The sequence below is a fragment of the Alosa alosa genome, chromosome 4, assembly GCF_017589495.1.
Source record: "Alosa alosa isolate M-15738 ecotype Scorff River chromosome 4, AALO_Geno_1.1, whole genome shotgun sequence".
Classification (NCBI taxonomy): Eukaryota; Metazoa; Chordata; class Actinopteri; order Clupeiformes; family Clupeidae; genus Alosa; species Alosa alosa.
Window position 1 is genome coordinate 29,497,323 of NC_063192.1, and position 27,231 is coordinate 29,524,553.

The 27,231-nt window shown below is 46.0% G+C and overlaps 1 protein-coding gene across 4 annotated transcripts; it reads right to left on the minus strand.

The window, feature by feature from the left end:
• Window positions 1-1,542: 1,542 nt before the first annotated feature.
• Window positions 1,543-27,230, minus strand: LOC125294004 (extended synaptotagmin-1-like). 4 transcript variants are annotated; one of them, XM_048242299.1, is made up of 28 exons: window positions 27,148-27,230; window positions 23,511-23,552; window positions 22,476-22,610; window positions 21,308-21,381; window positions 21,120-21,192; window positions 20,920-21,009; window positions 20,757-20,812; window positions 20,313-20,433; window positions 19,703-19,867; window positions 17,689-17,771; window positions 16,442-16,490; window positions 15,986-16,075; window positions 15,183-15,272; window positions 14,910-14,981; window positions 14,481-14,567; window positions 14,048-14,197; window positions 13,430-13,612; window positions 12,917-13,087; window positions 11,182-11,264; window positions 11,028-11,076; window positions 10,820-10,909; window positions 9,532-9,627; window positions 8,932-9,003; window positions 8,695-8,781; window positions 8,424-8,570; window positions 2,387-2,532; window positions 2,155-2,191; window positions 1,543-2,056 (listed from the first exon to the last, which is right to left on the minus strand). In XM_048242299.1, the coding sequence occupies exons 1-28, from the start codon at window positions 27,154-27,156 to the stop codon at window positions 2,051-2,053; spliced, it is 2,553 nt and encodes an 850-aa protein (XP_048098256.1). In that variant the 5' UTR covers window positions 27,157-27,230; the 3' UTR covers window positions 1,543-2,050. The 4 variants fall into 4 exon arrangements, with proteins under 4 accessions (XP_048098256.1, XP_048098257.1, XP_048098255.1 ...); XM_048242300.1 differs by lacking the exon at window positions 2,155-2,191; XM_048242298.1 differs by lacking the exon at window positions 1,543-2,056 and having other exon boundaries at window positions 2,066-2,191.
• Window position 27,231: the final 1 nt, after the last annotated feature.

A 27,231-nucleotide genomic window follows, 5' to 3' on the forward strand; every position in this document is an offset into this window, starting at 1 on the left:
ACCAATACAAATTAGGCTACACAGGAGTTGGGGGAACTCTTCCATTCCAATAACTTCACACATTACATTTCCGTTTGCACGTGTAGGCTATGCTGCTTTAGTTTAGTTTAAATTTTTTTGAACTGCTATTTCTTATCCTGGACTGCCACCTACTGGATATAAAAGGCAACAACCTAGTAATTATGGGAATAAAAATCTACATGTTTGAATGGCCAAAATAAGGATATAGGTGGTATTCCACACATTACCTTGGTGATAGGGTAGCCTACTCTGCACATGTAATTGACAGTGAGTGGTAACTTGAGTCATTTGCATTTATCATGCTAAAAATCTGACACTAGGGTGCGTCTAGATTTCTAGGCTAAAAGGTGAATACTATGCCAGACCAAAGTTTTATAGAAAAGGAACAGGTTTTTTTGCAAATTGATAAGCAGTTTGCCTCTCCGATGATTGAAGCAATTATTGAGAATAGATTGTCTTCATTTTTTATTAAAAAACTGAGACTAACGTGGTGTAAACCGCTGTCGAAATGGTGCAATGCTTGCCGATTTTTTTCAGGTTTGTAAATAAATTCCAAAAATGTTTTAAAAAAAGTGTCCGAAGCCACCCCGGTTGACAGTAATAATGTTATGTAATCAGAACAGATTAGGCAAATTTACTGTTACGTTATAAACTTTATCTTTTATACTAGCGCAAACTTTTCCTTTTAATACCCCAGAAAAAAATACATAAAAGCCCTGACATGTTTAAATGATTTATTCTCGTTTAAAAAGAAAGAACACAGCGAAGCAATGGTATCATTCGTTCATTTGATATTCAATTGAGAATCCAAAATGGACTTGTTTTTTCATTATTTGTTTATGAATGTGATACAAACCAACAAATAATGCTTTGTTTTTCAGACTTTTGATTTCATGATCAGATCAAAAGTAGAACGTTTAAAAAACGGCCTCAGGCCCAAAACTGATTTTGATATTTATTTTTTACGATTGCTCTGACCCAGAAATTATTTATCGACTTCCACAGCCAGCTGCTGCTTCTATTTTGCAGTGTTAAATCGGACTAGGCCTACCAGTCCGATTATAACTTTACCACACACAATTTAACCTATATATATTTAAATGACCACTCGGACAGAGCAACAGCATATCTTTTTCCCCCTCGGCAGTCTAATCGAATAGGTTTTTCTACTCCTATGCTCGAATAGCGTAGCCAGAAATGTTCAAATGGGTGGGCACAGAAAGAAAAGGGTGGGCAAAGCCAATTTGATTGAACATAAGAGAGGCCTATATGAGATACACCATACAAACATTAATCATAGGCATGTTATATTTATGACATAGTGGAATTTATTAAACGCATTTGATCACAACACAATTGAGACAATAGATTGACCATATTGTACAACTGCAAAGCCTTATCATAGGCATGTTACATACGTGCGTAAAAAGCGCAGCTCAATGGCAATGCAAGGATTTGACCTTATATTTAAATTAAATTAAATTAAATTAAATTAAATTAAATTAAATTAAACATAGAATAATCATCTGTGGCGGCCGATTTTTATTTCGTGGCGCCCCGCCACAGATTAGTCAATGTATGGGAAACACTGTATTTGCTCAATGTGCACTTATGACAGGGTTTGCTATCTGGAACACCTGGCCATATGAATGAAGTAGTTGTCACATTGTACATGGAAATACTGACAGGGTTAAGTCTATCCATTTATATTTAGGCTTCACCCCAGGATGACTGATTGTAAAATTTGTGTCGTAAATCAATCTAAAGATATTTTGCATAGTGCAAATGCAATGCAAAATCCCTTTAGTTTGTTCCTTGTAATTGATGGTAAACAAAATTCTTGTGCAAGCAAAAAGAAGGTATTGAATTGATATGACTATTCGAATGCTACACACAATCTCAAAGCTACAAAAGTGACATTTGCATCACACAGCAGAAGCTTGAAGGAAGGTGAAGCAGGAGCAGGCAGAGACGTTAAAGGCATCATCAAGTCCTCTCCTATACCCATCAGGTGGCCTCCTCCGTCAAGTCATACCTGGGAAGAACAGAGCACAAATAGCAACAGGAAGAGATGAGATGTAAACTTCATGCCAATCGGCTCTCTTCAGAAGAGTAGACAATAGAGAGCTTCACCTGTCCCTGGCCTCCAGCTCCACCCACACTATCTTCTCTAGAGACAGAAACACACACACACAAACACAAAACACGCACGCGCGCACACACACACACACACACAAAACACGCACGCACGCACACACACACACACACAAAACACACACACGCATACACACACAGACAATCTCATTATAGTTGTCTCTTTGCAGTATTTGAAGAAAGAACAGAGTCCATTCTGTGTGACACTCACTCATTGCTGGGCACAGCTCTATGCCTAAGATTAGCTGCCATGTCTGAATCTCTACTAGGAATGAGGTGATCTTCCACTGCCTCGTCACAGTCTGTCACCTCATCTCCATTCGACTTGAGGCACTCCACAAGCTTCGAGTCCAATAACTGATAGACCAACACACAAGGCAGTTATTTATTATTAACGACAGAGAAAACTCTATTTGGCATTTTAGAAATGTAACTGATGGACTTTAGGGAACAGTTTTGAGAATAAAATTATTGTATGGCGGTGTGATTGCTGATAACTAGCTTGAAACTATGTGCTGAAATGTTAAATCACTGCACTGTGCCTGTCATGAGCTCTCTCTCTGCCTGGTAACACGCGCTGATTAAAGTCTGATGACCTCCACCTGTTCCTGCTCTGCTCTGCCTCACCCTCGTTTACCTACCAGCTGCACTGCATTCACCACTCATCATGCCCGGTATATAAAGCCTTGCTTTTCAGTCCACACTTGTCAGATCGTCTGCAAACCCGCACCAGTTACCTGCCTGTCTTGGAAAACGACTCTGATTCTTTGCCTGTGAACCCAGACCCGCTCGACTACTTCTTTGATCTCCAGCCCCGGTAATCTTGACCTGCCTTCCGTCTCTCTTCTACGAATACAGCCTAGCCCTTGACTGTACTGCTGCTTCGTTTCAATTGCTGTTGTGTGTGTGTTTTTCCCCAGGACTTCCCGGATCATCCAGCTCCTGCCATTGCTGCTCGGCTATTGGGGAACACACACACGCGCGAGACTCTTGGAACTCCCCAAACCCCTGTAACCCCCAACCCTTAAATAAACATTCCTAACGTGGATCGCTTTTGTGGTCCTCGTCCTGTTTGGTGTCTGACAGTACGATCTGACCAAACATGGACCCAGCGCACGGTCAAACCAGCATGGAAACCGACGAACCAGAACCACCCACCGCCATGCAACGCCTGGAAGAGACTGAGAGAGAGGCAAACCGCAACACTGCTGACACTGCCTCCCTACTTCAAGCCGCCTACCAACAGCTTCAGCAGTTCCAGCAGCAACAGCAACAACTTGCAATGATCATTCAACTTCTCACCAACCTTTCTCCTCTGCCTGCTCCCACCGGCCCAGCCCCAGCCAGCCTGCTCACCGGCCCAGCACCCGAGTCTCCTGCCCAGTCCACTGCTGCCGTGGCTGCCGGAGCCCCAGAACCCAGGATCGGCAACCCAGAGCGGTTCAGTGGCGACCCAACCCAGGTACGGGCGTTCCTGACGAGCTGCCGTGTCCAGTTTACCCTGCAACCCAGGACTTTTGCCACTGAAGGGGCGGGGTCGGTTCGTGATCACTCACCTGACGGGCGAGCTCGACTCTGGGAACCGGGCGGAGTTCGGCGCCAGACCCCAGCATGTGCAACCTTCAACCTATTCGCCCAGAGGAGATGCTCAAGGTATTCGATTTGAATCCACCACAGCCGAGGCATCTCGGACCCTGATGAGTATTAGCCAAGGCAGAAGGACTGTTGCGGATTACTCCATTGACTTCGAACTGTGGCAAGTCGGAGCTCCTGGAACATGGAAGCATTGGTGGATGCCTTCCTCCACAGCCTGGCGGACTACATAAAGGACGAGCTGGTTTCCCATGATCAACCCCCCACTCTTGATGAAGCCATTGCTCTGGCTGTCCGCATCGACCGCAGGATCCAGGTCCGTCGTCGAGAGAGAGGCGCCAGAGTCCATCCACCAGCACACGGAGTGTCCCAACTGCCCTTCTGTCGCACCTGCCACACCGTCTAACCAGCGGACCAGTCTGAACCGATGGAGATCGGCCGCGCCTCCCTAACCCCTGCAGAGCGCCAGCGACGCATCACCTCCAACTTGTGCCTGTACTGTGGTGGTGATGGTCATCGAGTCGCCACCTGTCCAGCAAAGGGCCGGAGCTCACCAGATGTAGGAGGAATCGGATGAGCTCAATGAACATTCCGCCCTCCATCAGCCGTAAAACCCTCATCCAAGTCTGTCTTTACCTGTCTGATTCCACCCACACCCTGGCAGCCCTGGTGGACTCTGGCGCAAGCAAACATTATTGACACAGGACTTGCTTTCGTCAGCTGGGCTTGGAAAGCCATCGCTTGTCCACTCCTGTTCCAGCCGGGCCCTGGGCGGTCACGTAGTGGCACAGTTACCAGCATCACAGCCCCCATCTCAATGATGGTGTCAGGAAACCACCGAGAGACCATCCGCTTCCACCTGCTCAGCTCCCCAGGCCAACCCCTAATCCTGGGCTACCCTTGGCTCCGTCTCCACAATCCTCACCTCGATTGGGCCTCGGAACTGTGAAAGAGTGGGGAAATGCCTGCCACCTGACCTGTTTTTGCGTGCTGCCTCGCTGCCCCGGCTCAGTACCCCCCCAGCACTGCCCCCCGACATTTCTAATGTCCCTGAATGTTACCATGGCCTCCGAGAGGTGTTCAACAAGACCAAAGCCACATCACTGCCCCCACACCGTCCGTACGACTGTGCCATTGATCTCCTCCCTGGGACTGCTCCACCCAAAGGTCACCTCTACTCACTATCCCCTCCTGAAAGAAAAACTATGGAGGATTACATCAGGGACTCCCTGGCAGCTGGACTCATCCGCCCGTCTTCCTCGCCAGCTGGTGCCGGGTTCTTCTTTGTGGGAAAGAAAGATGGTTCTCTTAAGCCCCTGCATTGATTATCGAGGTCTGAGCGATGTCACAGTGAAGAACCGGTACCCTCTGCCTTTACTCACCTCTGCTTTTGAGTTGCTCCAGGGATCCACTATTTTCACCAAACTGGACCTTAGAAATGCTTACCACCTAGTCCGAGTAAGGGAGGGTGACGAGTGGAAGACTGCATTCAACACCCACACCGGCCATTATGAGTACCTGGTAATGCCATTTGGCCTCACCAACGCCCCAGCGGTATTCCAGGCGCTGGTGAATGATGTGCTGGCGGGACATGCTGAATAAATTAGATCTTCGTGTACCTGGACGACATCTTAATTTTCTCCAGAACTCTGTCCCAACACACTTTCGTCATGTCCAGCTGGTTCTTCAACGGCTCCTGGAGAACTCCCTTTATGTCAAAGCGAGAAATGCGAGTTCCACGCTCAGACTGTGTCGTTCCTGGGATACATTGTCGCTGAAGGCAATATCCAGATGGACCCGCAAAGGTCTCGGCAGTTACCTCCTGGCCAGTTCGGGGAATAGGAAGAAGTTGCAGCAATTCCCGGGTTTGCCAATTTCTACCGGAGATTCATCCGGAACTACAGCTCCGTCGCCCGCTCCCCTCACAGCTCTGACCAGCATCAAACACCCCTTTTCCTGGACCCCAGAGGCCAACACAGCCTTTCATACCCTCAAGGCCCGGTTCACCACTGCCCCCATCCTCTAGATGCGGATTCAGACCGGCAGTTCGTTGTCGAGGTGGATGCCTCAGGCGTGGGAGTCGGGGCCATACTCTCCAGCGGGCAGAGGAGGACAACAAGTTGCACCCCTGTGCATTTTTCTCTCGCCGGCTTTCACCTGCCGGCGCAATTATGATGTTGGAGACTGTTGGCAGTCAAGCTTGCCCTGGAGGAGTGGCGTCACTGGCTGGAGGGGTCCACAGTTCCGTTCCTGGTCTGGACCGATCACAAAACCTCCGAATACATCCGCACGCGCCAAACGTCTTAACCCCAGACAGTCCCGCTGGGCCTTGTTTTCACCAGATTCAACTTCACCCTGTCATACCGCCCAGGTTCTCGGAACACCAAGCGGACGCTCTCTCCCGTCGGTTTCATAGGATGACGCCCCTTCCAGGAACCTGCATCAATTCTGCCCGATCCCTCGCGTCGTAGCTGCCCTGACCTGGGATATCGAGGGAGGAAATTCAGGAGGCCCTCGTGACCATCCCCGTCCCAGTGCATGCCCAGGCGGTCGTCTCTTTGTCCCAGAGAATTTGAGGTCCCGGGTCATACAGTGGGGGACACAACTCCCCGCCTTGCCTGCCACCCGGGCTCCGCCCGCACCTGCCATCTCCTTGCCCAGCGCTTCTGGTGGTCTGCTTTGAGAAGGGATGTCCGAGAATTCGTCCGTGCCTGCCCCACCTGCAATCAGAACAAGTCCTCCACTCGGCCCCCCGCTGGTTTACTCCAGCCCTTGCCTGTGCCCACACCCACCCTGGTCCCACGCCTCCTTGGACTTTGTAACTGGCCTCCCACCATCAGGTGGGATGACCCTGTCATTCTCACTGTGGTTGACCGGTTCAGCAAGATGGCACACTTCATTCCCCTCCCTAAACTGCCATCTGCCAGAGAGACTGCCCAGGCTGTTCTTGATCATGTCTTCCGTCTACACGGGCTGCCCAGGGATGTTGTCTCTGACCGAGTCCGCAATTCACCTCCACATTCTGGAAGGAGTTCTGCTGTCTTCTAGGGGCCACAGTGAGTCTCACCTCTGGGTTCCACCCCCCAGTCCAATGGTCAATCCGGGCGGGCAAACCAGGAGCTGGAGAAGGCTGCTGATGTGCATGGTTTCTCAAAACCCCAGGCTTGGGCACAACAACTGGCGTGGATAGAGTATGCTCACAACTCCCTCACCTGCTCTGCCACTGGTATGTCACCTTTCCAGTGTGTGTATGGCTACCAGCCCCCCCCTGTTCCCAAGCCAGGAGGGAGATGTGTCCTGCCCGTCTGCCCTGCGCCTATGCCCGCCCCGTTGCCGTCGTGCCTGGTCACAAGCTCGTGCCACGCCTCCTCAAGTCAGCTGTCAGCTATGCCACTGGGGCTAACCGCCAAGATCGCCGGCACCGCCCGCACCCCGCCACCCCGTGTTGGCCAGAAGGTGTGGCTGTCAGCCAAGGATCTCCCACTGCGGGTGGAATCGCGTAAACTGGCACCTCGATTCCTCGGCCCGTTCCCTATCCAGAGGGTCATCAGCCCAACCGCAGTCCGGCTCCAGTTGCCAACCTCCATGAGGGTGCACCCTACTTTCCATGTTTCAAAGTCAAGCCCGACGCATGAAAGCCCGCTGGTCCCGTGCCGCTTCCTCCTCCTCCTCCTCGCCTGGTTGATCTGTGGGCTGGTGTACACCGTTCGGCGCCTGCTTCCCCCAGGCGGCGAGGTAGGGGCCTCCAGTATCTCGTCGACTGGGAGGGCTATGGGCCTGAGGAGAGAACCTGGGTGCCAGCCAGTCGGATTGTGGACGGACACTCATCGCCCGACTTCCACCGTCTGCATCCTGATCAACCTGCAATCCGTGGGGCCGCCCCAGAGGGGTCCCTAACGTCCTGCCCGCCCGGCTTCCTGTCCTGTGCCTGACCCTAACCCTGTCTCGGGTACCTGTCCCGTCTTCTGTCCACGACCCTCCAGCTCCCTCCGAGGATGAGGATTTTCACTCGGTCCGCTCCGGAGGAATTCTAGCCCTCCACCCACTCCCCTCCGCCCTCCCGGCGTGGTGTGTCACTCTTGGGGACTTCTGGGGCCGTCCCTTAGGGGGGGGGTTCTGTCATGAGCTCTCTCTCTGCCTGGTAACACGCGCTGATTAAAGTCTGATGACCTCCACCTGTTCCTGCTCTGCTCTGCCTCACCCTCGTTTACCTACCAGCTGCACTGCATTCACCACTCATCATGCCCGGTATATAAAGCCTTGCTTTTCAGTCCACACTTGTCAGATCGTCTGCAAACCCGCACCAGTTACCTGCCTGTCTTGGAAAACGACTCTGATTCTTTGCCTGTGAACCCAGACCCGCTCGACTACTTCTTTGATCTCCAGCCCCGGTAATCTTGACCTGCCTTCCGTCTCTCTTCTACGAATACAGCCTAGCCCTTGACTGTACTGCTGCTTCGTTTCAATTGCTGTTGTGTGTGTGTGTTTCCCCCAGGACTTCCCGGATCATCCACAATCCAGGGAACACACACACGCAGACTCTTGGAACTCCCGAAACCCCTGTAACCCCCAACCCTTAAATAAACATTCTAACGTGACGCTTTTGTGGTCCTCGTCCTGTTTGGTGTCTGACAGTGCAGCTGTTGCTAAGTCACCTTGACTTCGGCCCTCAGTAGGATCTCACTCTCTGGGAGAGCGCGATCTAGAGGCAGCCAGCGATCCAGCACCAGGTCCGGCTCGGCCAGCACTTCCCTCAGGGGCAGCAGCAGGGCGCCCAGAGCCTGACCCCAGCTGTGAGAAAGCTGCACAGAGAACGCACATTCAGGCACTAGAACTGTCTGTCATAGCCAGTAAAAATCAGTAAGTCAACAACATGGCACAAGCTGATTTTGGGATTTGTTTTTTTATATGTTTTAATTTCCTGACCTTCACTGTGAGGATGTCCTTTCTAGGGTCACAAACCAGGAAGTGAAAGGCTTCACCCCACTGTGGAGAGGTAGAACGATCGCAAATCTACGGGAAAGAAAACATGAATATGCACAAATCATACGAGACCCACAAATTTCACATTTCATTTTGGTAGCCCACTCTTTATGACAGACTTGAGGGATGTGCCACACCAAGGACATCGGTAGGCACATGGAAATGGACAGGAAGTCCCACCTTAGTCCGGTTGGAGACGCCCTCCAGTGAGATCTCTGCCCCGACCTTGGGCTCGTTACCACTCTTCTTCAACTAGGACCACAGATAACATGGTACAGAAAACGAACCAATTAGTGAAGCCACCCTCCCCATACATACTGAACACAAAAGTACAATTTAGCTGTTTATTCTGTTTTTGTAATAAGTGTGAGATGTGAGTGAATCCTGTGTAAGTGTGAGATGTGAGTGTGTCGTGTGTAAGTGTGAGATGTGAGTGTGTCCTGTGTAAGTGTGAGATGTGAGTGTGTCCTGTGTAAGTGTGAGATGTGAGTGTGTCCTGTGTAAGTGTGAGATGTGAGTGTATCCTGTGTAAGTGTGAGGGTATTCTGTGTAAGTGTGAGATGTGAGAGTGTCCTGTGTAAGTGTGAGGGTATTCTGTGTAAGTGTAAGTGTGAGGGTACTCTGTGTAAGTGTGAGATGTGAGGGTGTCCTGTGTAAGTGTGAGATGTGAGGGTGTCCTGTGTAAGTGTGAGATGTGAGTGTGTCCTGTGTAAGTGTGAGATGTAAGTGTGTCCTGTGTAAGTGTGAGGTATCCTGTCTGTCTGTATGCACTGCACTCACCGGCAGGCCATGGGCCCTCTCCACATAGACAAAGAGCATAGCTGCAGAGGGGATTGTCTTATTCTGATACACCTGCTGGGACTGAAGCTGTAGGATCTAACAGCACACACGAGATGCCATTAATTACACTGTTCAACTGCAAAACAGTGCCTGCCAACAAACTAAAGACTTTCATGTTATTATACATAAATTGTAAAATAATATGCCGCTCTTTTATGAATTATTTTGCGAATAAAATGACATGAGACAGTACAGGACATGATCAATCAAATAAATGGGACTAATGAAAACAGTTGTGCTGTCCCTGTGTACACACAGATGCATTAGCACAGTGGTCCCCAAACTTTTTCTTCCGAGGGCAAGCTCACTATGCCTGGCTCTAAGAGAGGGCCAGAGATTCGGAGTATATTAGTAAACATAAATAGCTTAGTGCTGTGAACAACAGCAGTCTACCTTAGTTGAATATTCCATTCCATTTAATCATAGGCTACTGCAATTTAATACCATTTTTAGCTGTGTTTATATTGCCATCATGCCATATCAGTGTAAAATGTAGCTCAAATGAAATAATACTAATAAAAAGACTTTAACATTCCCAAAAGTATTAGCAGGGAGTCCCAAAAGTGTATTTTATCCAAAATGTGTGAACTCTGAACTCTGTGTATTTGCACACACAGCTCAAGTTGTGAACAAGCAATATCCTACAAATAATTTGAAGTTCTCAAACTATGAGAGTTTTATGAAGTGCAGGCAAAAACATCTGAAATGACCACTTTCACTCACCTGATGAGAACTTGATGAATTTGTATGAACATTTGAACGAGTGAATAAAAAATAGAAATAATTATCCCAGAAAGTCCCAGAAATATGACTTGACTTAGTTAGTTAATTAATTTTAATTTAATTCATTTTTAATTAATTAAAAATTAATTGATGCACTTCTAGAATACTTTGAGCACTAATGCAGTCAGCCTCTTGCAGTGTTTGCAGGTAGGCCTACGTTTCATTCCGTTTTCGATGGCAAACACAAAACAGCGCCAAAACAACCACCAGTGGACAAAAAGAGTATTACATGAATGAATGGGGGAAATTACGGAAGTTATAGTTTGACGATGTCGTACTCCCATGCGGGCCAGATGCTATATACCGCAGACATGTTTTGGGGGGGCCACCCAAAATGAGGTGGCGGGCCGGGCCGTAGTTTTGGGACCACTGCATTAGCACATACATGTAATAGGTGTTTCTGTGAGCACTCAGACAACGCAGTGCTGACAGCAGCAGGGCTAACCTGGTCAAGCCTCGTCAGATCTGTTACTCTGGGCAACCACTCCATCACCAGGTGAACTCGGCCCGTCTTGACATCATTCAGAGTGTACCACTGCAGGGTTGGTGTGAAATCATGACACAAACGCACGGAATACAGAATTATTCACATAAAAAACTTCAGCATCATCTTATTTTTTTATGATTCAGAGCTGCCCTGATCATGTTCTCACCTGATCAGTATACTGTGAGTTGATAAGGTCTCTGAGATTAATCTTGAATCTGCAATGGGATTTTGGAAAGAAGCTGTCACATCTACACAGAACCCCTCCGTCTAGACAGAGAAGCCCTCAAAAGCCTTCTAACACCTTTGTCTCCTTTCCGTACCTGCCAAGGAAGTCATCCTGGACAGTGTCCTCATCAAACAAGTCAAATTGCACCTTTTGTCCCGGGAGCTGGGTCAGGATAACCTGTGAGGCACCCGAGGGAGGGCCAGACAGGAGAGACATAATTATATGGAGTGATTACAGCAAAGAGGATCTCCACAGGGGGAGGCCTGCTACTAGCCTGGATGACTTCGCAGAGAGTCTGGCCTAGATCCATAGGCAAACGTTTATTTCTGGGTGGGTGGGCACAGTTTGAGGTTTAAAATCATTGGAGTTCCTTTGAACCGCTTTGAACCAATCACTAACAACCGGCATTTCATCATACAGAGAAGTTTCTCTGCATCACGCCTATAACAAGCAAGCGTGCATCTGATCAGCAAACAGTCACACGTTTCATCTGCGTAACTCTCGCCAAAATGCATCATATAGTGTTTTGTGAATGTACCCAAGACAAACTTTCATATAAAAGCATAAGTACGTCCAAAGCGCCACTTTTAAGCTTGTATGCGATGTCGTTTTCGGGTGAAATGACCTTTTGAATGGGGGGCCCCCGTGCTAAGTGTGATGCTGCTTGAGATATTGTTGCCAACACGTACTACTTGAGGCCTCTGACAGAGGAAGTCCAGTAGCCAGTTGCAGAGGTAGGTACTGAGTCCCAGTTTGTCAAGTTTGCAGATGAGTTGTTGTGGTATTATGGTGTTGAATGCAGAACTGAAGTCTATAAACAGCAATCTCACATATGAGTCTCTTTTTTCCAGGTGGGTGAGGGCTGGGTGGAGGGCAGAGCAGATTGCATCCTCTGTGGACCATTTGGCTCGGTATGCAAACTGGAAGGGGTCCAGGGTGGGGGGGAGAATGGATTTGATGTGTGACATGACAAGCCGCTCAATGTATGACGAAACGTCGGTTGTTAGTGAGTGATTGGTTCAAAAGAACTCCAATGATTTTAAACCTCAAACTGTGCCCTCCCACCCGAAAATAAACGTACGCCTATGGAGAGTCTGGTTTCCAGGCTAAAACTAGGCTACATTACCAACATAATTCTCTTCCAATACCCCAGTGAAGGACACATGTAACGTTAACTGTGGAACTTCCTTATAACCAAAGCCCACTCAGGTATAAAATAGCTAAGTGTCATCTTAGTGGTAGGGAATACGTTCGTATTTTAAGTGACAAAATTAAGGTATGACTAAAGTTTAGCTGACGATATAACATCCTACTCCACTGTGACTTCGTTCGTGACACTCCTGTTAATAGGCTAAATTAGAAAGAGCTAAAATAACTCACACCAACCTTATTTGCGCCTTTTATTCACAGTAATTTTGCTCCCTATACTTTCATAAGTATAAGCCCTTTTTGCTCCCTACGTTGATGTATTCCAAGCGGTCTTCTTTGGGGGCGGGGACATAGTAATTGAAACACCATGCCTGGGTAACGTAATCGCTCTCAGGGACGCCCTCTGTTTGCTGGTTGGTTCGGCGGCCAACTGCCGAAGTAAACGAGGGCAAATCAAGCTATTCCAGACGGAATACTGTAGGGAAAAGAAATCGAGTGGAAGTACGTAGGAAGGCGGAGGCCAGGCGAGAGGCCTGCTCCCACAGGCTGAATTAGAGGCTACAAGAGCACAGTGAAAGGAAAAAAAAAACATGTATCTATAAATAGATGAAAGCCGTTGCTCCTGCCGAGCGTCCCTGAGGAGCAGCAGGCCTTGGTGGATCTGGAGCGCGTACACTTACCTCATACATCTCGTTCCACGTGGGGCTGAGGTTCTCTTTGATCACATGACTCTTGTAGGTCACGCCGCCCACGCGGACCTTGACGTAGGGGTCGCTCTTCCCCTTCCTGCCCATGAAGCTGTCCTCGGCCACGAGGCTCTCGGCCTCCACCAGACGGATCCTCAAGACGCCCTGCAGGACACGGAGGAGATGAGCGGAGTGGGGGCAAGAGCATCTCAGTGTTTATGTCAACATAGAGATGGGACAAGACCAAGTTGCTCAGCAACGGACAGCAGAGCGTGCTTGCAAACAGCATTGCAAGGACATGCTTTTTGCAAGAAACACTAACTGATCTAATCTCATGTCCGTTAGGCTGCAACTGTATATCAGATATAGTTGATTTACAGACAGTTGTACAGGCTGAACTTGTTTGATGAGTTCTCACAAAGACTCTAGTTATGAAGTCAACATTAGAAGAGCAAACACACAAATGTTGTCTGTTGAAGAGGGGGACTCTGCCCTGGAGGGACTCACCTCTGTGGCAAAACCTGTATTTGGGCTGGTGTTTTGGGGCCGCGTCACGCACGGGTTGGGGGACAGGCTGGAGCTCCCTGGGGCCCCCTCTGATGTCACGCCCCCTTCACCTTGGCCGGACCCAGGGGACGTGGGACATGGGGAGACAGGGCTGGGAATGGCATCTTCATCCAGCCAAAGCAACTGGGGAACACACATGCACACACACAAAAATGATAAAGGGACACATAGAACATATTAAAGTCAGTAAGAGATTTGTATTTGATGTACTTGTATCTGAAGCAGACCCTTTTGTCATTATGAAAATAATTATGACCTATTATGTGGTGATAACGGTAGTTTTCACATGCAGGAAAATATGCAGAATAACAGAATGTGCTCCGTTACCGCTACAAGAGCATGTGTGTTATTGTGATATATTCTGCAATATACGTAGTGTACCTCACCACTTATTATTATTAGACTACCATGAATAAATACTAACTAACAAGCGATGCCCTCATTAATCTGTAATTCTGTTGTGACAGAATTCAAACCACAGTTCCTGTTCCTGTGAATGTGTGAAGCCCCGCAGTGTGAATGTGTCTGAGGCAGTGGACTGAGTGACCGTCCACTCACCCTCAGCACAGCTTTGAGGTAGAGCCGGCTGGCTTGGCCTGAGTTCTCCAGCTGGAACCACTGGTCCATGGTGAGCTCTGGGGTGACCAGCAGCCGGGCCAGAGGAATGGTCACGCTGCCCAGGGACACGGACCGGTCGTCGTCCTTCACCTGAGAGAGAGAGAGACAGGACACAGAGAGAGGGACAGCAGGGGGAGAGAGAGAGAGGAGGGACACAGAGACAGCAGGGGAGAGAGAGGGACACAGAGACAGCGGGAGGGGTCAGAGAATTCCACAAATGTGGAGACAACTGAGCAAACGCAAATGGAAAGAGACTGAGTCTAGACATCAGGTCTCTGAGTTGATCTGCTTTGACCTGGTGACTAAGCACATCAGTTACTCTGAGCAGTGATACTGAAGGCGGCGGGCAGATTGACAGAATACTTGTGCAGACCTGAATGTCCATGTCCTGTTTGAGAGGGTCCTGGATGAAGAGGGTGAAGGCCTCCTCCCATACAGGGCTGGTGGTGCCGTACACAGTCTGAGTGGAGCACATTACATTTGTTTACATCAGACAAAATGTTTTTTCTTCATGCACACAATGAAAGTGGTGTAATTTGTAGAATTGCTATACAATATTAGTATTTGTTGCTAACAACTACCTCTGCACTACTATCTCTGAGAAGGAGAACACATATTTCTTTAGAAGTTTCAAAAGAAGTCTTCAATATATTTAAAAAATCATTACTGATCGCAGCAACTTTAACTCCCTCATAGAGTAAAACTTAGCAGAACAGAAGAGTTTGGCAACACATGACATTTCATGTATCATGTTAGCCCATGTTGACATATGAGAGCTGACGAGTGTTAGTGGACGACTGACCCGGCTCTTTCGAGTGGTGTCCTGCACAGACAGCTGCACAATGAGGCTGGGCTCCTTACTACCTTCCTTCATCTGTGACAACACATCTGAATCAACACAAACATAACACAGAGACAACCAAGACCTCACAGTCTTACACTACACCTCTCTCTCTCTCACACACACACACACACACACACACACACACACACACACACACACACACACACTCTCTGTCACTATACCTTAGAGAAAGAGAGACGCAGCTCAGACAGGAAGTAGAGAATGACTCACCGGAAGGTCCTGGGCCCGGTCCAGATACACCACCAGGATAGCTGCAGATACCTTGCTGGATATGGTGAGGTTTTGGTTCCTTTTCAGCACCTGCACATAGCAAACAGTCAGCCAGTGGCATCACATACCTCCACCTCAGCCTCTGTGACTGCTCCTCTCAGGTAACCTGACTCTCCGCCTAGCTCCACTCATCCATCTGGGATCGCTCCATTGGAGTGGTGTTTCAGAAGGCTGGGCCTTATCAAAAATCCTTGCATATGATTGGATAAGCCACTTGTCCGTCATCACCAACAAAAGCCTTCAGAGTCGTTCTCTGATGTTCTTTTAACGAAAACATATTGGGTAGATTGGACAACGTGGATGAAATAGCAGCATCAATGTTGACGCTTGCTTCCTCGATGCCGCCATTGTTGTCTGAATCAAAACAGATTCACAGTCGCTTCTCCGCTACGTCACATCTAGGAATTTCCCGTCCTGCATCCTGATTGGCTCTACCATAACATCTGGTGCTGAAATCATTCCTAACAGAGGCGATCCCAGATGGATGTGAGTGGAGCTAGGCGGAGCGAAATTCCTCTGGCGAGAGTCAGGTTACCTCTCAGGCTGCCCATAGCACTTCCCTCAGGGTGAGTGGGAGGCCAGCAGGGGGAGGGAGCAGGGGACAGGAAGTAGTGACCAGAGCTGGGCAGAGCTGTCTGGAGACTGGGATTGGACTGATTGCCAACCTTTAAGCCACTTCTAGCCCCTGCAGTTATACTGCCACTTCTACTGGCTGTGTGCTGTGTGCCGCTCACGATGCTCACCTCACTCAGGCGCTCAGCAGAGGGCAGCAGAGAGAGCCACTCCAAACGTAGGTGGACCTGCCCTGAGGGAGCGTCCTTCAGAGTGAACCACTGTGGAACAGCAAATACAAACACACATACAAACATACACAAATGAATATACGTGCACACACACACATAGACGCACACACAAACACAAGCACATAAACATACATATATACACAAATGGATATACGTGAACACACACACACACACACACACACACAAAGCACACAAACACATTGAAATATGAATACTTTAGGTAGGTAAATCATTATTTTTATTAGCATAAAGTAACGTGCAAATGAGCAAACAAAAACACTGTGCCCTACATCCTGATCCACCTACACAAGAGGCCAGTTTAACAGGACAAATAGTTTTTGTTTGCACTGCTAAGGAGTAGCCTACGGGAGAGTAAAACCAATCTGCAAGACTCACCTCATCCAAAAGTCTTGCTTTCCTTACTATGTCCAAATCCAGCTTGACCCTAAGAAACAAAATAAAATAATGATCAATAAAGATTACGCAATGAAACCACACACCAGATTGAGCCATACAGCCAAAGAGAATGTAGCTACAGCGCTAACAGGATTAAAAGAATCAAGTTCACATTTCTACCATTAAGTAAGCAAATACTAAGCTCCCCTGGAAACACAATTCGGTATCGAATTAAAATGACAGCATAGTTCTTTTTTATGGTTGGAAGAGGACATGTTTGTAGATGGACCCAAGTGTAGTTTAGACATGCGTTTCCTTTCTTTTGGGCCTCCCTACACAGGAACTCATGTTTCAAATCCACAAAGGGAGAAATAATGGCAACAATACAAATGACTATGTAAAGGCCAGTATTTCCTATTTTCTTTTAAAAAAATCAAATAATATAAATGTCAATATTCAAAGATGTTAACAAAGTCAACAATATCTTAAAGCTCCAAGAGTGAACTGCCTATACTATTTGGATATTTGTAAAAATGCTGAATGCCAGTTACAGGTGAGATCCTCTGGATAATGAAATAGTGTGACATAAACACTGACTAAACCAAAGTGTTACGTTGGTTACGTGGTTAAGTGTTACGTGGCCCACTGGTTAGCACTCTGGTCTTGTAACCGGAGGGTTGCCGGTTCAAGCCCTGACCAGTGGGCCGCGGCTGAAGTGCCCTTGAGCAAGGCACCTAACCCCTCACTGCTCCCCGAAGCGCCGTTGTAGCAGGCAGCTCACTGCGCCGGGATTAGTGTGTGCTTCACCTCACTGTGTGTTCACTGTGTGCTGTTTGTGTTTCACTAATTCACCGATTGGGTTAAATGCAGAGACCAAATTTCCCTCACGGGATCAAAAAAGTATATATACTTTAAAACTTAAAGTATTTTTCTAAGAACTGTGCCTCACCATGTCTCTGTTTGGGTTAACAGTGGTAACCTAGCACTACCATCACAAGACCACTATGTTCCTCAGTGGATGGTCCTAGATGGAACGTGTGGGTCACAGCACCCTCAGAGAATGTCATAAAATGCTCCCTTTGTTGATTATCTAAAGGCGATGGGAATATCATGGCCTCCAGTCTGATCATACAAAGCCTGATTCAGTTCTAAGGCTAATGTGCCGCTCAGCTTGGAGCCTGTGGTTTGCTCATACAGTCAAAAGCACGGCTCTGAGGGTGATCACACATGGATACAGTGGGAAGTACCTCCCCAGGAAGTCATCCTGGTCAGGGTCTTTGTCAAACACCTCCACCTCCAACTGCTGTCCAGGCACTTCATGGACAATGACCTGACAAGCCACAAAAACACAGCACACCAGCAAATAAACAGACAGACAGATACAAAAGATGAAGATGGAGAGATTAGTTATGAAGAGAAGTTTATGGTTATGAAATAATCAGTGGGAGAGAAATCATCAAAGTCAGCTAAGCCCACTCTGCGTGATAGTCTTGCGTGAGGGGCAAAGACAAATTAGCTTCTTTGCAAAGACAAATTAGCTTTTTTTTCTTCAGTAATTTTGTGTCAATGATTCCTGGGACACTGAAAGACGGGGGTGCACAAAACTTGTTGGGCCCCACAAGGATGACATGGAACCATTGTTTTTCGTTTTGATCCATTACCCTCCCTGCCGGACTGGACCTCCCGAAAGGAAATGCAACCGTATTCACAGAACTGCGAGTCTGTCAGAACAACACTTCTCCTTCACAGTGCTCCTTATATTGTGTTTCCCATACATTGACTTATTTGTCGCGGCCCACCACAATATCAACATTGACCACCACACAATGATTTTCCAGGTTGTACTAAATTGTGCTTAAATCTGGTTAGCATCATAACCACGCTGTGCTAATTTGTTAAAAACTGTTGCATTCAAGTTAATTCTGCAAACCAACCACCACAAATGGAATTCAATTCTCTTGGAAACACTGTATAATATACAAATTGTTGTTGCAATTAGCTTGTTCAACGTAGGTATCCTTTGTCCCTTTCCTTCTGTAACATTACACTTCACTGTAGTACTTATAAAATATATATAATAAATAAATATATATATATATATATATGTAAAATATGCCCATCTCCAGTAGCACCCCCCCACCCCCACCGTACTGGACAGTTTTCTATGAATATCTCAAGAACCGTAGGGCCTAGGAGTACCACATTTTTTAGTATGTTGGTCTCAAGGGGCCATGTCAACCCATCCCATAACCACTCATTTGAGCACCACCTAGTTCAAAAAGAAAAGGCGAGCAAAAAGCCAAGCAAAATTGGAGTTGTAGGATCATTCTGACACCCTCTGAATGCATGCCAAGTTTCGTGGAATTACGTTCATGCATTACGCATGCACACACACACACACACACACACACTCACAAACACATGCAAACACACACATAAAGATACATGCACACACTTGCAGGCACACACACATAAACGCACACACAGGCACGCACACGCACGCAACCCACATGCATAACCACAAACACACACACATGCACAAACACACCCACACGCACATACACACACACACACACACACACACACGCACACACACATACACACACACACACAATCAAGATGTTCAGATGATTACCACAAGCAATACACTTGCAGCATCTCTTTGTGCTTTAAATAGAACTGTAAACCCATGACTCAAAACATTACTGAAATCAAAGGGGCAATGAATACAGTGGAGTAGTGTGCATTTCAGAACAACACACTGAAGTACATAATTATGCACACCAGGAAATGGCAATGCAACACAGGGTTAGTGGAATTTCTCTGAACAGTCAGAGATGTTGGAACTTTACATGTGTATTTTCACATTCAAATTGTTTGTTCTAGGCCAAAGGTTGCAATTTCAAAATGTTGTTGCAGTGTATCGGCATTCTTGTGTTTGGCCCAGTAGCCTGTTTATCTGACTGTTCTGAGGTCAGAGGGTTTTCTTTTCACACTTGTCACAGGATTGTCTTGGAATATACTGGAATGAGTGTTTGTGCTATTTAATGGCACACCACAGATGCAAGAAAAACGTGAAACACATAACTGTATCATATCTGAATGACAACATTTCACTACTTCAGACTCTAACCTCAAACTCTAGATTCAGTAAATACAAAACACAAAGTGTTGGCCAACCATATTTGCTCGCTATGACTCACTTGCACATATCCCAATCACTGCAGCCTTGAGACTAGAAAACCCATAAATCTCTCTCACCTCATACATCTCACACCACTGGGGGTTGAGGTTGTTGTCCACATAATGGGAGGTGAAGGTCTGGGTGCCCACCCTGAGCACGGCGTAGGAGTCCGACTTCCCCGCCATGAAGTTGTCCTTAGAGGCCAGGTTCTTAGCCTCTAGGAGATGGATGCGCACAATACCCTATCAGAGCCCATCCACAGAAACACACACACACACACACACATACACACACACACAAACACACACACAGACTGAGCAGGAGGCCAATACAGTATTAGTAATTACAAATCCATAACACTTCAAATGTACTACAGAGGTCCTAAGGGAAGTAAATGTGTGGTGCAGCTCCAGAAAGCACACAATGATAGCAGAACCCACAAATAGATGCTGACCGCTTTGTTACACGTCATATTTTTTCAGCAGATTTGTCAGTATTTACTTATATGACTTTAGGTTGTATTTCATATAATCAAATTTCAGTACTTGCTCCACTGACCTCTGCGGTGGGTTCTGCTAGCAACACAACACATTCAGCAACACTCAGCCGTAATAATATTTGCCATGGTCTGTCTCACAGAGGAGGTGGCTCAGTGACCCCTCTCTGAGTATTGAGTGGATGGGTTACCCGTGGGAGAGGGGAGCGGAGCTGCGCAACGTGCAGGTCGGCCACCAGGGGGACAGTGAGGCGATTCGGTAGGACCAGGAAGGAGGCGATAACATCCATTATCATAGTATCCGACATAGCACTGAAAATGAATGCAAGGGTTGCATTTTGTGGACAAGAAATTGTAAACACACCGTTGGACAGAAACAAAGACATTCAAACATAAATTGCAAGTTGCCACTAATCAAACAGTGGGATCATATTGTGGAAAACCATGCTTCTCAACCACTCAAAAAGAGCTTATTAAAGAACTGTAAATCATGGCAGCCATCCACCCATTCTTAATGTTCAGCCCACAGAGAGATAAACAAAGGGATCAGTAGGGCTAATCCATTAGGATGGTCTCAGCACACTGGGTATGGAGCACAAGGAAGGCCTTCCAGAAGCCGGGAAAAATGCACTCACTTCAGCCCAGGGATGTGCAGCAGATTGGTTAGCCCAGTCCAGTTGATACCAAGCTTCTGTAAGAATAGAGCACCAGAGAGTGAGAAAGATGGCCCCGCTAGCCATTAGCTTGTGTTCAGACATAAAGCACTGGGGCCAGAGGAACAAATGTGGACTGACTCACAGGCCTCCGGATAAAGAACATGGTAATGGCGCCTACTAGAGGAACATCCCCAATCAGAGGCTCTAGGATCACCCTCAGCATGCCATGGAACTGGTGGGAGATGAAAGGAACAGAGAGAGAGAGAGAGAGAGAGAGTACATAAGCAAACAAAATAGATGAATCATTAAACCTTTCAAAAATTCATAGCTTGAGTTTTTCACCTGTATGCCCTTGACTCCTGCTTTGCAAAAGTACTTCTTCACCTCCACGTTGATCTCCACATCTCCGGCAAAGCTGTACAGTGCAAAAAGGGGACAAAGTAATAAGGGTCCAGGTGTCACTTCCTCTAGTATACTGTCTTATACATTGACCCCAACTAAACTAAGCATAAGAGATTGGCCTGATGTACCTGATGAAGAGGTCCAACATCACCTGTCGTTTGTCATGTTCTGTGTGGGCCTTCACACCCACCACTTTCATGGGCTAAAGAGAAAAGTTCAACAAAGGTGAAGATGTGTACAACATGCCCCTAATGGACCGAATCATCATATACAAGGGGGGAATCTCACAATGCATGTTTGGGTTGGTAGAAATAGGACACTTTAGTTAATGAGTTCCATAGTAAAACTAGAAAACGTAATTCCAGGGAATTACCAGTACATGAAAATGCAAAACATATGGTGTGAAATATATTGTTAAAACAGATGATGTGCTAATTGGCTAACTATGTTAACAATGTAAACAAGTTGTCTGTGCTAAGAATATTAGTTTGCTGACTTAGCTAATGTTTTTTAGCAGTTATGCTGACAATGTTAACTATGCTAACCATGTTAAAAATACTAACAATGTTACTTAGCCTAACTTGACTAATGGTTGCTAGCGGTTATGTTAACAATGCTAATGTTAATGCTAATGTAATGTCAGCTAATGTTTTCTAGCAGTTATGCTAACAATGCTAGCTATGCTAACCATGCTAGCTATGCTAACCATGTTACATAGCTTGGTTGCTAGGCTGTTGCTAGGGTACTTGAGGTGGTTGCTAGGCTGTTGCTAGGTTAGTTGTGGTGGTTGCTATGCTGGTTGCTAGGTTAAACTTATTGGTTACTATATTGGTTGCTAGGTTGTAACTGTGGAAGTGGTTGCTAAGCTGTTGCTTTGGTATTTGACATGGTTGCTAGGCTGTTGCTAGGGTATTTTACATTGTTGCTAGGCTATTGCTATGATACTTGAGGTGGTTGCTAGGCTGTTGCCAGGTTAGATGTGGTGGTTGCTATGCTGGTTGCTTGGTTAAATTTATTGGTTGTTATATTGGTTGCTAAGTTGTAACTGTGGAAGTGGTTGCTAGGCTGTTGCTAGGGTATTTGACATGGTTGCTAGGCTATTGCTAGGGTACTAGAGGTGGTTGCTAGGCTGTTGCTAGGGTAGTGATGGTGGTTGCTATGCTGTTGCTAGGATACTTGAGGTGGTTGCTAGGCTGTTGCTAGGTTAGTTGTGGTGGTTGCTAGGTTAGTTGTGGTGGTTGCCTATGCACTGTAATAAAACAAGCTTTTCCCGAACAGTGTGTAGGTCAGTTCTACCTTGTCTCCGAGATCAATCTTGGTGAAGCTGAAGGTCTGCAGGTAGGTGTTGGAGGCTCTGATGGAGGGGGCGATGGTCTCCACCAGCAGCTTCTCCAGATACTGCCCAATGAAAGGCCAGGCCTGCTGGATAATCTGCAACCCAACAAGCATGCAGGCACAGGAAGAGACAATAAGAAGGCTTGAAGGCGTTCTTAGTCCATCAGTCATCAGAGGGTAGCTATGTACTCTATGTGTCTCAGTCAACTTTGACACAGTGAATATCGCTGTATGTGTAGGTTCTTAATGGTTATTTTGAATCTTACATTTGTCATGGTATATCAAGGTACCGGTAATTCTTAAATAAGGAAATCAAAAGACAATTGAATGACATTACAGCAAAAAGATTACTAACAAAAACACTTATACACAACTGTAATACACACTGTGGGCAGGAACTACGATGACCTGTCAGTATGACATGTTGACTGGTCTCATGCAAGAGCAACACTGTGCCCCAACCTACAGACCTGTATCCTGTTTCTGATGAATGCAAAAAAGGTCAGGGGAGGTAAAAGGAGGGATTACAGCTGACCACAGAACAAGTGGAAGGCCTGGGGGAGTATAATAGAGTGCCATCAGCCAACTTAACATAATAATGAATGTAATGTTTCCATTGGTAAAATTGGGGCAGAGATCTCTTAGGCCACGCTACGTTAATCTAATAGTGGAGCGGTGTGAATGCCAGACTGGACGGACCAACTTCTGACTTGAATAGAACGTAACCCCATACAGGGACACACACACGCACAGAGCCAATTTGCAGGTTCGCTCTCTCTCTCTCTCTCAAATTCAAATTCAAAGGAGCTTTATTAGCATGACTGTTTGGATACAGTGTTGCGTGTGTGAGCTGAGGCAGAGGGAGATGAGCACTGCATCCACCGTGTAACTCAGGAAGTGTGCCAGGGGAAGCATGTACAAGAGCAGCCCTGACCAAACCCTGCTGACTAGGCCTCCACAATCTCACTATACTGTTACTGTTATTGTAAGACTCACCTTGTTGACCCATTCAACCTTCTCCACATCAGGGAGATGAACCTGTTAACAAACAAGACAGTAATACTTGGATTACTTTAAGCAGGTCAGTGTCATTAAGTTGTTGTTAATGACATAACAGAGACATAGCTGGGGTGGGGTGGGGTGGGGGTGTTATTTCAAACTGTAAACAAACAGCAGATTTGTGTGGCCTGACCCTAAATCTAAAACATGTCCAGCTGGCATATTTGACCCCTTAGCACAGATCTGCGCTGAAGTTCCATAACTTGTTGGGGGCCAAGCAAGGAAGCCCCATTGTGTTTCTACCTTTTCTTGACAGGTTCAAAACTGCATGTGTGGGATCATTGACACCCTCTGAATGCATGCACAAATGCATGGTACAAATTTAATTGAGGACATCTGTACGCACAACTCTTTCTTACCATGGCACTGCTGTGTTTAGAAAAATGTCTTTACTTTGTATCGCACCAACGTTGCTGCCCGAGCTGCCCTCGCGGCACCGAGTCACCGTACAGTGACTGCAAGTCTCTCAGCTATACCAGGTGTGCAGTGTGTGTTCTGGTGGATGATAAATGGAGCGATGCGATGGACCAACTTATCAAACTTCCCAGCAGACAGGCGAAAGTACTCGTGGTGCTCCTCCTCAACAGCCACATATTTTGCACATACGTGTGAAACACTGCTTTACTGGCTCTTCCTTCGTTCAGTGCTCGCACATCCCACCTTCTTCTTTTCTTCAGGCGTTTCAGGCTTCTTTGGTGGTAGTGTCCTACTTTCAGGCTCGACATACCGCCCCCAGTTGGTGGGGCAGAGTATCACAGTTAATTCACGTTTACTCCTAAAAACCTGTGTGGTGGTGAAATCTTTTCCATCCCTGCCGTGCTTCCATTCCATGTAGATGACAAGACCGAACAAGACTATACTAATACTGAATCCGAAGTAACCCGCAAGGTACACGGGCAATAAAGCACCCAGGCACTTTCCGAAAGACCATAGAACTGAGACAGCATGCTCTCCCGGACTACTGTTCCTGGCAGGGCCACAGCCTCTGAATCGGTACCAGCACTTGGCCCTTTTGTCTTTTTTATTTTCCACCCTGAACATAGGCAAAATGCCCCATTGACATTAATATGTTTTATATAGAGTCACCACACTGCCACCTGTGGTTGTATATTAACGACTTAACGACTTATTTTTTTTTTTAAATATTTAAAAAATCTTTGTATATTCCCACAAGGTGTTTAGGTGCTCTGAAAATGAGAACCAAAATTATTTTTTAGACTTCTAAGGTCTGCTGTTCAGACCCTGAAGGAATTTATTTTCTGTTCATTGTTTTTTTGTGAGAGTGTTTCTACTTATCTCAGTAAGGAAAATAAATCAAGAACCTATGTTGAGTACAAATATGTCTTCTGAAGGCTTAAACAGAGCCCAGCCAAAAACTCCAATAAAATTTGTATCAACTTTGAGGGACAGCTATGACCATGCAGGATTATCCAGACCAAACGTGACGATTTTGCTACATACTATTCCTATTTATGTACCAGCATGCAAAATTTGAGCCTCCTACATAGTTTAGTTCTTGCGCTGTGGGCTTGTGAACTTTGACAAAAAAAAGAGGCTGGACAAAATCGACACCCCCCTCCCCCTGTAAAACTGGCTGTATCTTGGAAAGTATTGATCTTACATAAGAGTAATTGTACAGTGTGTCTCCTGGGTAACATAGGTACACCTGGTAATTTTTTCAGAATTTTTTGAGACCTAAGTGCATGGGCCCTGGTTGAATTGACGTGGAATGACCCAGCTGAAAAAAGTTTTAAAATGTTTTTCTGTTATTAGATAGTAATTTACAAATCGTAAAACAATAATTTTAATAACATTACATCAATATTTGCCAGGGGTATGAATAATTTTGTTCTTAACTGTTTATGCAGTATTAAATAGTATTAAATATATATATATATATAATTAATATATACTAATGTGAATCACGGACTATCCTACAACCAAAGAAAGTAAAGGTGATTAGTAGGCCTACCTGCGTTAGCCAAATAAAGGATGGGACTGCACCCTTCACAAACCTTAAAATAAAGTTTATTAGTTTTACAGTTGTCTACAGTTGACAGTTCACCATCAGTCCACACAAACAATTCTGGTTTCCTTGCACTAGCCATTTCGCCGTAGCCTATTCTGTCTGATTTTAAAGCGCAAGTTTTGCAAGTTTTGGTGAATTTCTGTAAAGACACAGTGCCACCTATAGGCCTGGGGTATGAAGTAACGTGTTGAGTCGTGTTAAGATGGATCCGTTTGGACGCAAATATTCTTGATACGGTTCCAGGGAAGAGGGAGGAAAAAAAGATCGGTAGATAGCTAATTATGACTTATAATTTTTACTTAAAATGTTTACTTAAAATGACTTTAAATCTCATAATTACGACTTTAAATATCATAACTTCAGCAGAGCAGTGAGATATAATAAGATTTAAAATTTTGATTTTAATTTAAATGACGTGCAAAAGTCTCACTAAAGCTTACTATATCCTGGGTTCATAAAAAGTGTTACCAAAAAAAAAGGATTTTTTTTTTTTACACAGTATGAATTATAGTAATTTCATATTTGTTTCAAAAAGATAATATTGTGGGTGGATCCCAGTTTCCTTAAGCAGGTCAAAGCAATCGAGAAAAAACTGTAGGCCTAATTGTTTACCCTGTTCACTTGTAGTGATCGCCTTTTGATCAAAATTGTTTTTGTGCTTTTCAAAACATTTTCAAAATCTCTGTTGTTCAGAAGATTGTAAAGAGGCCGTATGTAAAATGTGGTGCTTTTATCCGATCGTGCACTTCCTGCGACGCGGTCATTAACTCCCTCTCATGGCTAGCGACAGTGTGTCCGTCTACTCTGTTGCGCACCAGCTGTTGCCTCTATGCCTGCTGCAGGAGAAATTAAAGGGGTTAGCCCCGATGGTTTTAATAACTTTCCATGATGAGCTGTCTGGAACTGAAGCAGGAATGGTTAGCATATTTTCTAGCTAATATTACAAAACCCAAGCTAACGAAATGCAAATATATTACTAAAATAAAACTTAGAACTAGGACTAGCCTAGGCAATTTATGCACCCCTCCCACCGAAGAGTTTGTTTATTTCTTTCCCCGACTAGCGCGGTAAAGTGCAAACACACGAGCACAAGACGACTCTAGAGCTGAGCTCCGCTCTGTTAAGGTTAAACGGCGGATCATTCACGAGAGGATTTTGGGATGCACAGATTCAACGCAGATCCACAGATCTTGTTAAAATGGTGAAATACATTCATACCGCTGACATATTGAGGAAGAAATATAGCCAACCAAGCTCAAGTAGCTCGGTGTAGCCAGGTGGGCCTTGGCTTACATATGCCTAGTCCGGAAATTAGGGTTTTAAAAAATAACGGCACAAATTACCGGCCGAAATTCTGTTATCGGACCGATAGCCTAATAATATTTACATTTTTCACTTATCGGCCAATAATATATCGGCCGCCGGTTGCTCAGTTTTAAATGAACATTTGCAGTTCATTGAGAATAACGCAGGCAGTTTACACTTACAAAAACCTCAGGGTACAATATCCTTTGATGTTTTAGTTGCAAAGTAAAGTCTACTTACCTTTGACATAGTGGCTTGTCACGCTTTTCAAAGTGGAACTAACTCATAAGAGCTACTGCTTTTTAAACACAGGAAGAGCTTGCT

Excerpts from the sequence above, each read along its gene's own strand:
- LOC125294004 (XM_048242298.1), bottom strand. Across the intron at positions 14,982-15,182 it reads ACCGGGCCCAGGACCTTCCG|ATGAAGGAAGGTAGTAAGGA; the intron begins GTGAGTCATTCT and ends GTGTTGTCACAG. Across the intron at positions 8,782-8,931 it reads GCGTCTCCAACCGGACTAAG|ATTTGCGATCGTTCTACCTC; the intron begins GTGGGACTTCCT and ends TCTTTCCCGTAG.